This window comes from Bombina bombina, chromosome 9, assembly GCF_027579735.1.
Source record: "Bombina bombina isolate aBomBom1 chromosome 9, aBomBom1.pri, whole genome shotgun sequence".
NCBI lineage: Eukaryota > Metazoa > Chordata > Amphibia > Anura > Bombinatoridae > Bombina > Bombina bombina.
Window position 1 is genome coordinate 233,421,224 of NC_069507.1, and position 15,561 is coordinate 233,436,784.

At 40.7% G+C, this 15,561-nt stretch overlaps 1 protein-coding gene across 1 annotated transcript in view; it reads right to left on the reverse strand.

Annotated features, from left to right (window-relative positions):
• ATRNL1 (attractin like 1) overlaps window positions 1-9,594 on the reverse strand; it is a 1,671,159-nt gene extending 1,661,565 nt beyond the window's left edge. Inside the window, exon 1 of the mRNA XM_053692689.1 lies at window positions 9,021-9,594. Coding sequence (XP_053548664.1) covers window positions 9,021-9,229 — 209 coding nt within the window. The 5' untranslated portion in view covers window positions 9,230-9,594. The remainder of the gene's footprint in view (window positions 1-9,020) is intronic.
• Between the last annotated feature and the right edge of the window lie 5,967 nt (window positions 9,595-15,561).

Genomic DNA, 15,561 nt, shown 5'->3' on the forward strand with positions numbered 1-15,561 from the left:
CATTGCAGTTTTAAATTCTAATTTCCAAGATGTTCAAATCTTAGAAAGAATGAAAAAATGTTAACATTTGAATATGAAATTGAGATTCCTGTAGACCAGTGTTTTTCAACTCCAATCCAATACAATTTCTGACTGGCTACACAGAATGTACGATGATGGTAAATTGCAAAGTTTTTCACATGTTCAGCCAGTAAAGTGCCACTTGACAGATACCAATATTTCTTAAAGGGACTGTAAGGTCAACATTAAGCTTTCATGATTCAGATAGGGCATACAATCTATTCTTAAACAACATATGTTCATTGCCTATAATCAAACACCTTTGTCTGATGGCTCTAATATTGATATGAATCTGTAGTTTATGCCTGGAATTTGGTACTGACAGCAAAATCCAGACTATTATCTCAGGCACAATGTTACTGTGACTACAAGGTCACTATAGAGATAATGGGACCACAATAAAGTTGCCTGTCCAGGAATATGATAGGCAAGATCGTCAATAAAGGTCTAAACTCTTGTTAACCCCCAAGGTGCCAGAGATAGTTAAAACACATTACATCAAAACCCTAACACTAACAAAACAATGTTGTCCTTAATAATTATCAAGATAGGGGGGCGAGATTATTGCAGCAGGATGCCATGGATTGCCGAGGTGACAGTATAGCCAGGACCTAAATCTGTGCATTTCCAGCTGCAAGACTGCGACCCGATACAAAATGTAGCCCTTGCTTCAGCTATACAGAATTTATACTTATCTAAAGCAGAAAACATATTGCACCTTAAACAAATCTGCTGGCACTCTGCGCTACCGCCATACTGTTTAATTGTATTCCCAATAGTTATAGAAGGAAGGTAATTATATATTTTTCCTTATTTATTTATTTATATATATATATATATATATATATATACACACAACTAAGCTCTAATTGTTGTCATATATTATGGATTTATAAGAAGGAAAAAAAAAACTTTAATCAACAATGGACATTCAATATAACTGATAACTGGAATGAAGGACTGTTAGTGTACACTGTATATGTACCTGCTACCCAGAAGGCAGTGGCATCATATATGTGGGAAGCATACATGTTAAATAGTAAGTAAAGTTGAATTTCCTATATCAAGTCTACATACCACAGTAAGCAGGAAGATGTAGAATAATCATGTACAATATTTACTGCCAGGATGATAAATAATCCTTATAAACCCTGTATAATTGTGGTACCTATATGGCAAACAGCAGTTTCATATTTTCACTATTTCCATACCTGAGAATAATACACAGGTTTATTTATTTTTTATTACATTGCTTGTTTAAATACTGAAAACATAAGTTTTGATTTTAGTGCCCATAAAACAATTGGCGTTGCCATGTTGTAACCTAGGTTTCTTTCTCTGCAGAGACCGATTTAAGGACAGGTGTAACTGGGTCACCTGTTAAACCTGATAATGTTTGGCTGATTCCTCAATACTGTATCATATATATATATATATATATATATATATATATATATATATATATATATATATATATATATATATATATATATATATATATATATATATATATATATATATATATATATATATATATATATATATACAGGGAGTGCAGAATTATTAGGCAAATGAGTATTTTGACCACATCATCCTCTTTATGCATGTTGTCTTACTCCAAGCTGTATAGGCTCGAAAGCCTACTACCAATTAAGCATATTAGGTGATGTGCATCTCTGTAATGAGAAGGGGTGTGGTCTAATGACATCAACACCCTATATCAGGTGTGCATAATTATTAGGCAACTTCCTTTCCTTTGGCAAAATGGGTCAAAAGAAGGATTTGACAGGCTCAGAAAAGTCAAAAATAGTGAGATATCTTGCAGAGGGATGCAGCACTCTTAAAATTGCAAAGCTTCTGAAGCGTGATCATCGAACAATCAAGCGTTTCATTCAAAATAGTCAACAGGGTCGCAAGAAGCGTGTGGAAAAACCAAGGCGAAATGTATATTTGTGAATGTTGAGATGTTATATTGGTTTCACTGGTTTCACTGGTAAAAATAAATAATTGAAATGGGTATACATTTGTTTTTTGTTAAGTTGCCTAATAATTATGCACAGTAATAGTCACCTGCACACACAGATATCCCCCTAAAATAGCTATAACTAAAAACAAACTAAAAACTACTTCCAAAACTATTCAGCTTTGATATTAATGAGTTTTTTGGGTTCATTGAGAACATGGTTGTTGTTCAATAATAAAATGAATCCTCAAAAATACAACTTGCCTAATAATTCTGCACTCCCTGTATATACTCTACTACATTTCAGTGGCCAAACCAACAATAAAAGCTAAAACGTTCAGTACAAACATAATGAAGTATAGTTACTTCTACATCCTGTGTCTCCATTCGTGTATGGGCTTCATGCATACACTACAAGTGATGTCACTGCACATGTGAAACCTGCGCTAGACTTATCGCCAGCAATTGTTTAAACCTTTTAGCTCAGTTATGGCGTTCTATTTCATCAAAACGGTGCTGGGCTTTAGCGCCATTACGATGGAATACAACGTCATAGCCGTTTGGCTGTCCTGAAGCTAACAGCGCTAACTGGATGTGATCGCGGTCTGGAGGGCGTATCCCATAATTGAAATCTCTGCACACGATCGTGGGATTGAAATATGTCTAGACATTATGAACCTGTCATAAAAGGGGTTTTTTTTGTTTTTTTTTTTAAAAAAGGGAAAATCACATTTCAGGACTCTTTCATTAACTTGTAAGCCATAAGCATTTTAGACTACGTGAAATAGAAACACCATGAGAGCCAGTTCAGTCACATGATTAATTGCCATAACAACTGATAACTTTCATCCTTGCAGAGATCACATCTTTGTTTCTGCACATGTGCACACACACTAGCAAACTTGTACTCACACATATTAGCCTGCACATGTGGTAGTTATGTGTGCACGTGCACATATAGGGCCAGTTACAAGTGGAGCGCTAATTGCCTCTCCCGCTCGAGCGTTAACTGTGCTAGAAGCTTTTTGTGCGCATCGGGGTGCTCTCGAATTATGAGTTGAAAGTAAATTGTTTTTTGGTACAATATATATATATATATATACACACTCAGGAATAAACAACCGGCTCAATACAATTGTAAGCTTGTTCTATGGCGATTTACCACCTGGGTGCAGCTTCTTTTTAGCCCAGTAATGCTTTTCACTCTGTGTATTGTCTCCCTAAGGGAAAAAGGGGACTTCTTGCACAGTGTACTTAGAGGAATATGGCTACATCCACTGATGAGGTTTAATGAAGGTCGGAACTATTGTTGCTGTGTTCCTTGTTCAGAGAGTAATTGCCTGGTACTTTGGAGCTGGACTAACCGTAAGCTGCACCCAGGTGGTAAATTGCCATAGAACAGGCTAACAATGTTATTGAACTGCTAGTTTGCTCCTGTGAGTGTGTTTCTCTTTGTGTTTATAAAGAGTCCCTAATGCAGATGATTATATATAGGTATAGATATATACAGATATATATACAGGAATATATATTTATAAATACATAAAACATATACTGCTATGTGCAGATCATTGGAATGACTAATATTTACGGCAAATACATAGTTAAAACCTTTATTAAAAATGAATATTGCATAAATATGCTTTTTCATCTAATTCACTGCAAAGGGTTCCAATGCACTTATATAAGTCAATATATGTGTAAATATGTATTTATGTGTTTTATATGGGTATATATGTCTGTAAATACAAATACACATTTAAATACATATATAGACATATACATTTTTAGAGATGTATATGTATGTATGTCTGTTCTTTCTGACACCTGAGACCTCATATCTTTGAGCCCTTATAACATGTGTGCAATATTTAAAAAAAATATTTTTTATTAGATAGTGTTATGAGTGTAACTGTGCTTTGTAATGTATTTTTGATGTGTATTGTGCAACTTTTTTGTTTTGTGAAACAGTTAACCAGAGCTCTGAAGTTGTGGTAATCATTCTAGCGTAAACTGCGATTGTGCTCAAGTGGTCGTGATTACTTTCAACTCGTAATATGAGCGATAAGCCCGATGAGCGCAAACACCTGCGGTAAATCCCTTATAACTTGCGCACAAATTATTGCACTCTACTCGTAATATTGCACATAGTTTGAATTGAATATACTTATCAGATTGGTTTAGGGAGGTTCATGCTTCATGGATACTCAACCCATTTCCAAGGGTGTCCCTGCATTGTTAAATAATGAGTGTAAAAATTGGCATTTCCAAATTTTGTATTCACTTATTTAATCTATATCTGGGAGTTATACTGCCGTCTGTTGCTTGTTAGCAGAGCATACTTTCCCTTTAAATCTGGAGCCTGCACTTCCACTGCTAACAGGATTTGGGAAGCCCACAGATTTCAGAAGGAAATTACAGGAAAAGGAGACAAATTTAATGAAAAGTATATTGTATACACATAATTAAACATTTTATAGTACGGTCTCAGGGTGTTTAATACCCTTTAACATTGTGCGGCCCAAGAACACCATAAGTAAGAGTTTGCAAGAGTTGTCTTTGAAAAGTTTCAAATTTGAAAACCCCATAAAAAAAGTTATTTAACCCCTTAATGACCGAGGACGTGCAGGGTACGTCCTTGGTCGTTAAGTGACTTTTTTAAGAGGACGTACCCTGCACGTCCTCGGTTTGGAAAGCACCTGGAAGCGATCCTGATCACTTCCAGCTGTTTTCCGGTTATTGCAGGATGCCTCGATATTGAGGGATCCTGCAATAACATTTTTTACCCCCTCCGGTGCAGAGAGAGCCACTCTGTGGCCCTCTCTGCACCGGACATCGATGGCCGCATTCGTTGGTGGGTGGGAGCTGAAGTGGGAGGTGGGTGGGCGGCCATCGATGGCTTCTTAGTCAGAGAGGGGGGGCGGGATCGGGGGTGGTATCGCCGGGGGCGCGCACGGGGGCGTGCACGGGGGGGTGGCGGGCGGGCGGGCGCGTGCACGGGGCGGGAGCGGGTGGGAACCGCTACACTACAGAAAAAAGTTACAAGTAAATTGTAAAAAAAAATGAAAATAAACTTATTTTTTTAAAAGCATCTAAGGGATCAGGAAGGGGTGGGGGTTTGGTATTGGGGGGGGGGGGGGGAAGCTACACTACAGAAAAGGGACATTTTTTTAATAATAGCATATTTTTCACTAAAATGGGTACTGGCAGACAGCTGCCAGTACCCAAGATGGCGCACATTAAGTCAGAGGGGGAGGGTTAGAGAGCTGTTTGGTGGGGGATCAGTGAGGTTGGGGGCTAAGGGGGATCCTACACATAAGCATATGTAAATATGCTAAAAAAATGCACAAAAAAGCCAATTTTTTTTTTTATTTTAGTACTGGCAGAGTTTCTGCTAGTACTTAAGATGGCGGGGACATTTGTGGGGTAGGGGAGGGAAGAGAGATGTTTGGGAGGGATCAGGGGGTCTGATGTTTCAGGTGGGAGGCTGATCTCTACACTAAAGCTAAAATTAACCCTGCAAGCTCCCTACAAGCTACCTAATTAACCCCTTCACTGCTAGCCATAATACACGTGTGATGCGCAGCGCCATTTAGCAGCATTCTAATTACCAAAAAGCAACGCCAAAGTCATATATGTCTGCTATTTCTGAACAAAGGGGATCCCAGAGAAGCATTTACAACCATTTGTGCCATAATTGCACAAGCTGTTTGTAAATTATTTCAGTGAGAAACCTAAAATTGTGAAAAATTTAACGTTTTTTTTTTTAATTTGATCGCATTTGGCGGTGAAATGGTGGCATGAAATATACCAAAATGGGCCTAGATCAATACTTTGGTTTGTCTACTATACTACACTAAAGCTAAAAATACCCCAAAAAGCTCCTTACATGCTTCCTAATTAACCCCTTCACTGCTGGGCATAATACACGTGTGGTGCGCAGTGGCATTTAGCGGCCTTCTAATTACCAAAAAGCAATGCTAAAGCCATATATGTCTGCTATTTCTGAACAAAGGGGATCCCAGAGAAGAATTTACAACCATTTATGCCATAATTGCACAAGCAGTTTGTAAATAATTTCAGTGAGAAACTGAAAGTTTGTGAAAAAATTTGTGAAAAAGTGAACGATTTTTTGTATTTGATCGCATTTGGCGGTGAAATGGTGGCATGAAATATGCCAAAATGGGCCTAGATCAATACTTTGGGATGTCTTCTAAAAAAAAATATATACATGTCAATGGATATTCAGGGATTCCTGAAAGATATCAGTGTCCCAATGTAACTAGCGCTAATTTTGAAAAAAAAATGGTTTGAAAATAGCAAAGTGCTACTTGTATTTATGGCCCTATAAGTTACAAAAAAAGCAAAGAAGATGTAAACATTGGGTATTTCTAAACTCAGGACAAAATTTAGAAACTATTTAGCATGGGTGTTTTTTGGTGGTTGTAGATATGTAACAGATTTTGGGGTTCAAATTTAGAAAAAGTGTGTTTTTTTCAATTTTTCCTCATATTTTATAAATTATTTTATAGTAAATGATAAGATATGATGAAAATAATGGTATTTTTAGAAAGTCCATTTAATGGCGAGAAAAACGGTATATAATATGTGTGGGTACAGTAAATGAGTAAGAGGAAAATTTCAGCTAAACACAAACACCGCAGAAATGTAAAAATAGCCTTGGTCCCAAACGGACAGAAAATGGAAAAGTGCTCTGGTCACTAAGGGGTTAATAGATTAGAACAGGCCCAGAGACAGACCTAAAAATAATATGTAAGTCAGAGTGTTAGAATTCTTATATATAATATATGTGACTACTATCATTGCACAAAAGTGGCTATATCACATTACAGTTGTAAATCTAAAGGGCTATTCGAAAACAAAAGGTGTTAAATACATATATAAAGTCATGCTCGGGAGCCGCAATCATTGCAGGTCCTAAGCAGGACACAGCTGATGACTGGCACCTGCATGTGCCTGTGGCTCCACATTTGCTCACCACTCGTATTCCACCCAAAAACTACAATGATTTTGACTCCAAAGTGAACTTTCCAGGGGTCAAATACTTAATTATTTAGGGTCAGAAATGCAAATAATTGATTGCTCTAATGAAATAGGCTAGATAGATAGATAGATTGATTGATTGATTGATTGATTGATTGATAAAAACACACACACGTATCTTTATATACACTGTTTTTTTGTGACTCTGGTTGTCTGAGGAAGGGGTGAAGACCCGGAAACATCACAGAATAAAGTAAAGCAATCCAGGAAGTGCGACTTGTTTGTGGATTTTTAATAATTATTTCTCTGCATCCTGGTACTTGGATTGTTAATGCAAATGTGGGTGTGTGGATCTGGAATTGGATTGTGTGTGTATGTGTGTGTGTGTGTGTGTGTGTATATATATATATATATTGTAGAAAAAAGAGTGCACTCCCACTCAAGCAATATCCACCAGAGTGCAGGCAGATATAATTATAAAATAAGAAAGTGGCATGCACTCACTGGATTAGTGAAAAAAAAAGAGCTTTTATTAGCACATCAAAAAATATGTAACGTTTCTGGGATCAATCACCCCTATATAATGACAGAAGGCTGGACTTTTGTTTATGTGACTGCTACCTGTTATACACAGATATACATTATATATGAGACTGCTATAAGGAAACATAAAATTCCCATACACAGCATATGCATAACTATTTTCAGGAAATGACAACCTTTATACTGAGTTCATGTGACTGCTGCTTGGAAGGTTTTCTAATACAGTATCTGAAGTTTCCTATATATCAGTGTTTCACAATTCTAGCCCTCAAAGAACCCTAACAGGCCAGATATTAAATGTTTCCTTCCCAACTGCATTCAAGCTGGGAAATAATATAAATCTGCTCTGTAAGGTTAATTGACTACTAGAATTGTGATCCACAGATACAGATGTGTGTGTGTATATGTGATTAAAAAGAAGCAATTATATATCAACTATGTATGACTTTTTCAGGGTATACATACAGATTCTTTAGAGTATGGCTGCTATGTTGTATAAACAGATTTAGCATAATTCAGTATGAACAGAGATTCCTTACATTCAGTAGATATATTATCACTTTCTATCATGTATAGATTTGGTTCACACAGCATGAGACAACTTACAATAAAATCTAGGCCTCCATATACACTTCATATGACAAATATCATAAAGACAATATTTACAGAACTGAGGTCTCCAAGATGCTTATATATATATACTGTCTGGGAAGGACAGTACAAGGTGCTAGCATGAAAATGTATGTCCCATATATACTGCTGTACAGTCCTTATTAGGAAGCAGCTTTCCTATCTATTATTTACTAGGATGCTCCTTTCACTTCAATCATAGATCACATTTTTACTATGAACAGTGCATGTGTGTGTATAAGTATATGTGTGTGTATGTGTGTGTATAAGTATATGTGTGTGTATGTGTGTGTGTGTGTGTGTATAAGTATATGTGTGTGTATGTGTGTGTGTGTGTGTGTATAAGTATATGTGTGTGTATGTGTGTGTATAAGTATATGTGTGTGTATGTGTGTGTGTGTGTGTGTATAAGTATATGTGTATGTATATATATATATATATATATATATATATATATATATATATATATATATATATCACACACATACAGGACCATCAGCATGTCCTACCAACCAGCGAGAGCCAGTATCCAGGGTAACAATGTATCCAGCATCCCAGGTAACAATGTATCCAGCATCCCAGGTAACAATGTATCCTGCATCCCAGGTAACAATGTATCCTGCATCCCAGGTAACAATGTATCCTGCATCCCAGGTAACAATGTATCCTGCATCCCAGGTAACAATGTATCCTGCATCCCAGGTAACAATGTATCCAGCATCCCAGGTAACAATGTATCCAGCATCCCAGGTAAAACATTGTACCCAAACTAAGTAACCATCCTCAGACAATGCTCAGACCCCCTGCCCCTGGTACATACCTGAACCTGCCCTGGCAATGCTGGCACTGCTCGCCCACCCATCCCGGGTCACACAGGCAGGTGGAGTTGACACAGCGGCCGGAGAAGCAGGGGCTTTTCTCGCAGTTCTTTCCCTGGGAGCTGTGAGCTGTGAGCAGCAGATAGAGGAGCCCAGAGCGCAAGAGGGACACCCCGGGGCAGCCCGGACACATGCCTGCAGCTGGCAGCATGTCACAAGGCCGGGGGCACCATCTATACCCGGGGGCACCAGGTCAGTAGCGCATGGGCAAGAGGTATGAGGAGGGGCAGGCAGTATATAGAGGGGCAATAGGTAAATCCAGGCCAATCACACAGGGGGAATTAATATCAAGCAGCCATGTTTTCTCGGTGCGTCCCGGGATAGCTCGCACGGTTCCTGCCCCGGATTGTGCGCCTCAGCCTGGTCCAGCGATGCTCTGCACTTAGTACCCCGGGATCCTGCCCTGGTCCCCAGCTCCCCTCAGCAGCCTCTTCCTGCATTCATGATGATGAGGGGCTGCCCAATGCCTTGTAATCCGCCGCTTTTCCTATTCACATCGCCCGCCCCCTCCCCTCCTGATCCTGATCCAAGCAAAGCAGAGAGAGAGAGAGAGAGATGCCCTGATCACAACACAAAGAGCTGAGCATGTGCAGCACAGTCTTAAAGCCGCAGCTCTGCAACACACTGGTGTAGCGAGAATCCTCCAAAGGGGACTATTTCATATACACAGCAAGGGAGAGCCTGGTACATGGGGGTATCCACTAATAACCCGACCCAGCAGGGACCATCCAATATGTAGCCAGTGAAAGCCTGGTACAGATGGGGTATCCACTAATAACCTGACCCAGCAGGGACCACCCAATATGTAGCCAGTGAAAGCCTGGTACAGATGGAGTATCCACTAATAACCCGACCCAGCAGGGACCACCCAATATGTAGCCAGTGAAAGCCTGGTACAGATGGGGTATCCACTAATAACCCGACCCAGCAGGGACCATCCAATATGTAGCCAGTGAAAGCCTGGTACAGATGGGGTATCCACTAATAACCTGACCCAGCAGGGACCACCCAATATGTAGCCAGTGAAAGCCTGGTACAGATGGGGTATCCACTAATAACCCGACCCAGCAGGGACCACCCAATATGTAGCCAGTGAAAGCCTGGTACAGATGGAGTATCCACTAATACCCCGACCCAGCAGGGACCACCCAATATGTAGCCAGTGAAAGCCTGGTACAGATGGAGTATCCACTAATACCCTGACCCAGCAGGGAACACCCAATATGTAGCCAGTTAAAGCCTGGTACAGATGGGGTATCCACTAATACCCCGACCCAGCAGGGACCATCCAATATGTAGCCAGTGAAAGCCTGTTACAGATGGGGTATCCACTAATACCCCGACCCAGCAGGGACCACCCAATATGTAGCCAGTGAAAGCCTGGTACAGATGGAGTATCCACTAATACCCCGACCCAGCAGGGACCATCCAATATGTAGCCAGTGAAAGCCTGGTACAGATGGGGTATCCACTAATACCCTGACCCAGCAGGGACCATCCAATATGTAGCCAGTGAAAGCCTGGTACAGATGGGGTATCCACTAATACCCCGACCCAGCAGGGACCATCCAATATGTAGCCAGTGAAAGCCTGTTACAGATGGGGTATCCACTAATACCCCGACCCAGCAGGGACCACCCAATATGTAGCCAGTGAAAGCCTGGTACAGATGGAGTATCCACTAATACCCCGACCCAGCAGGGACCATCCAATATGTAGCCAGTGAAAGCCTGGTACAGATGGGGTATCCACTAATACCCTGACCCAGCAGGGACCACCCAATATGTAGCCAGTGAAAGCCTGGTACAGATGGAGTATCCACTAATACCCTGACCCAGCAGGGAACACCCAATATGTAGCCAGTTAAAGCCTGGTACAGATGGGGTATCCACTAATAACCTGACCCAGCAGGGACCACCCAATATGTAGCCAGTGAAAGCCTGGTACAGAGGGGGTATCCACTAATACCCTGACCCAGCAGGGACCACCCAATATGTAGCCAGTGAAAGCCTGGTACAGAGGGGGTATCCACTAATACCCTGACCCAGCAGGTACCACCCAATATGTAGCCAGTGAAAGCCTGTTACAGATGGGGTATCCACTAATACCCTGACCCAGCAGGGACCACCCAATATGTAGCCAGTGAAAGCCTGATACAGAGGGGGTATCCACTAATACCCTGATCCAGCAGGTACCACCCAATATGTAGCCAGTGAGAGCCTGGTACAGAGGGGGTATCGACTAATACCTGGTCCCTGACCCAGCAAGGACCACCCAATATGTAGCCAGTGAGAGTCTGGTACAGATGGGGGATATCCTCTAATACCCTGACTCAGCAGGGACCACCCAAAATGTAGCCAGTGAGAGCCTGGTACTGAGGGGGTATCCACTAATACCCTGACCCAGCAGGGTCCACCCAATATGTAGCCAGTGAAAGCCTGGTACAGAGGGGGTATCCAATAATACCCTGACCCAGCAGGGACCACCCAATATGTAGCCAGTGAGAGCATGGTACAGAGGGGGTATCCACTAATACCCTGACCCAGCAGGGACCACCCTACGTGTAGCCAGTAAGAGCCTGATACAGAGGGGGGTTTCCACTAATACCCTGATCCAGCAGGGACCACCCTATTTGTAGCCAGTGAGAGCCTGATACAGAGAGTCTACCGGGTTATCCACTAATACCTCGACCTAGGAACTCCCTATATGTAGCCAGCGAGAGCCTGATACAGAGGGGTATCCACTAATAACCTGACCCAGCAGGGATCACCCAATATGAAGCCAGTGACAGCCTGGTACAGAGGGGTATCCACTAATACCCTGACCCAGCAGGGACCACCCTACATGTAGCAAGTAAGAGCCTGATACAGAGGGGGGTATCCACTAATACCCTGACCCAGAAGGGACCACCCTATGTGTAGCCAGTGAGAGCATTATACAGAGGGGGGTATCCACTAATACCCTGACCCAGCAGGGACCACCCTACATGTAGCAAGTGAGAGCCTGATACAGAGGGGGGTATCCACTAATACCCCGACCCAGCAGGGACCACCCTACATGTAGCAAGTGAGAGCCTGATACGGAGGGGGGTATCCACTAATACCCTGACCCAGCAGGGACCACCCTATGTGTAGCCAGTGAGAGCATTATACAGAGGGGGGTATCCACTAATACCCTGACCCAGCAGGGACCACCCTATATCTAGCCAGTGAGAGCCTGATACAGAGGGGCTACAGGGTTATCCACTAATACCCTGACCCAGCAGGGACCACCCTATATCTAGCCAGTGAGAGCCTGATACAGAGGGGCTACCGGGTTATCCACTAATACTCTGACCCAGTAACTACCCTATATGTAGCCAGTGAAAGCCTGATACAGAGGTTCTACCGGGTTATGCACTAATACCCTGACGCCTGGACCACCCTATGTGTAGCCAGTGAGAGTCAGATACAGAGGGGCTACCAGGTTATGCATTAATACCCTGACCTGGAATATATCTAGGGAGAGAGAGAGCGCTGAAACAATTCACCTCAAAGTATACAGGTTGATATCAAAAAATCCCCAGATAAAAATTGATGATTGAAATCTATGTAAATAGTCTTCCTGCGCTAAAGGCCAGATTATGTGGACCTAAAGCTAAAACATTTGAGGTGACACTGAATAGATGGAAATGATCACCCAGGACATAAAATATGTTAAATATGAGCTAATATTTATTATTAATAAAAGAGATGATTAAAATATTTTCTTTGAAAATTTATAAGTAAAATAATTTTTTTAAAAATTTTTTTTTTTTTTTTTTTTTTAAAAATTGATTAAAAATAGAATTTAATTGAATTTTGTATTAAAAAGCTGATATAATAATGTTTTTCAGCAAAAATAACAGAGGCAAAAAAGATGAAAAGAAAAGATATAAGTGAGGTGAGTGTACTGAGCAGAGGATATAGTTAGTATACACAGCACATTTAGTTAGTATGTTAGTATAGTTAGTGAGGTTATTCAAACAACAGATGCGGTTAATATACAGCAAGTGTAATGAGTGCAGTGGATTTGATTAAGGTTAAAGTGTAAACTAAAAATGGGTCAGCTAAAGGTGTATAAGCTCAAGTGGTGTGTGCTAAAAGTGGTGTGTGCTAAAAATGTATTATAAATTAAAATTATGTCAACTAAACAGCTATAAAATAAATATACCTAAATTCATCAAGTGGACAGTTGTGCAAAAAAGCAATGTAAATGAAACTTAGCTAAAAAATAAAGTTAAATATTAAAGTTAAATAGAGCTAGGTTAATAAGGCAAAGTTAGTACAACTAAAACAGCGTAACTAAAATTTGGTATTAAAAATTGCCATTTCAAACACAATTGTGATAGAACTGTAAAATGAAAGTTCTTTTCTGTGCACAGATAAAGAGTGTTGGCATATGCAAAATGTTGGGCAAGTGAAATTTTCAGTGCCGTCTCCTTTTTATGTTAAAAGTACCTTGTAAGATCAGACTCACAGTCTTTTTTGTAATTCAATCCTATGGTAAAATCAAATGAAGTAATCCAAAGTTCAGGTAATACCAGGTTACCTTAAGCTGCTTTTATTCAAGGAAGCATCTGTCAGGTTGTTAATATAGTACCTTGTTTCTTTCCTTGTCCTTTGTGGTAAAGCCAGGTTACCACTATGAATTTCAAGCCGCATACAGGGCTGGTGTGACGTTAATGTGGTGCTTCCGCGTCTGGAAGCAGAGTAGTTCTCGTCTGGTCTTTTTCTTGATGATGGTAGTCTGACGTCACAGACTACGGTGGCTCAAATTGGCCAAAAAGAAGTAACGCGTTTCGGTCGTGGACCTTTCTCAAACTTCTCGTTTGAGAAAGGTCCACGACCGAAACGCGTTACTTCTTTTTGGCCAATTTGAGCCACCGTAGTCTGTGACGTCAGACTACCATCATCAAGAAAAAGACCAGACGAGAACTACTCTGCTTCCAGACGCGGAAGCACCACATTAACGTCACACCAGCCCTGTATGCGGCTTGAAATTCATAGTGGTAACCTGGCTTTACCACAAAGGACAAGGAAAGAAACAAGGTACTATATTAACAACCTGACAGATGCTTCCTTGAATAAAAGCAGCTTAAGGTAACCTGGTATTACCTGAACTTTGGATTACTTCATTTGATTTTACCATAGGATTGAATTACAAAAAAGACTGTGAGTCTGATCTTACAAGGTACTTTTAACATAAAAAGGAGACGGCACTGAAAATTTCACTTGCCCAACATTTTGCATATGCCAACACTCTTTATCTGTGCACAGAAAAGAACTTTCATTTTACAGTTCTATCACAATTGTGTTTGAAATGGCAATTTTTAATACCAAATTTTAGTTACGCTGTTTTAGTTGTACTAACTTTGCCTTATTAACCTAGCTCTATTTAACTTTAATATTTAACTTTATTTTTTAGCTAAGTTTCATTTACATTGCTTTTTTGCACAACTGTCCACTTGATGAATTTAGGTATATTTATTTTATAGCTGTTTAGTTGACATAATTTTAATTTATAATACATTTTTAGCACACACCACTTTTAGCACACACCACTTGAGCTTATACACCTTTAGCTGACCCATTTTTAGTTTACACTTTAACCTTAATCAAATCCACTGCACTCATTACACTTGCTGTATATTAACCGCATCTGTTGTTTGAATAACCTCACTAACTATACTAACATACTAACTAAATGTGCTGTGTATACTAACTATATCCTCTGCTCAGTACACTCACCTCACTTATATCTTTTCTTTTCATCTTTTTTGCCTCTGTTATTTTTGCTGAAAAACATTATTAATACCCTGACCCCAAGACCACCCTATATGTAGCCAGTGAGAGCCTGATACAGAGGGGGTATCCACTAATACCCTGACCCCAGGACCACCCTATGTGTAGCCAGTGAGAGTCAGATACCAGGTTATACACTAATATCCTGGCCCAGCAGGGACCACCCTATATGTAGTCAGTGAGTGCCTGCTTAAGAGGGGCTACCGGGTAACACACTATTATCCTGCCCCAGCAGGGACCACCATATATGTAGCCAGTGAGAGCCTGATACAGAGGGGCTACATGGAGTATCCAATAACACCCTGACTCAAGGGCCACCAAATATGTAGTCAGTGAGAGCCTGATACAGAGGGGGTATCCACTAATATCCGGACCCCAGGATCACCCTATATGTAGCCAGTAAGAGTTGGATACAGAGGGGCTACCAGGTTACACACTAATATCCTGGCCCAGCAGGGACCACCCTATATGTAGCCAGTGAGAGCCAGAGGGGCTACAGGGAGTTTCCAATAATACCCTGACTCAAGGACCACCCTATATGTACTCAGTAAATGCCTGTTTCACAGTGGCTACCAGGTTATACACTAATATCCTGACCCAGCAGGCACCCTATATGTAGCCAGTGTGAGCCTGATACAGAGGGGCTACCAGGTTATTCACT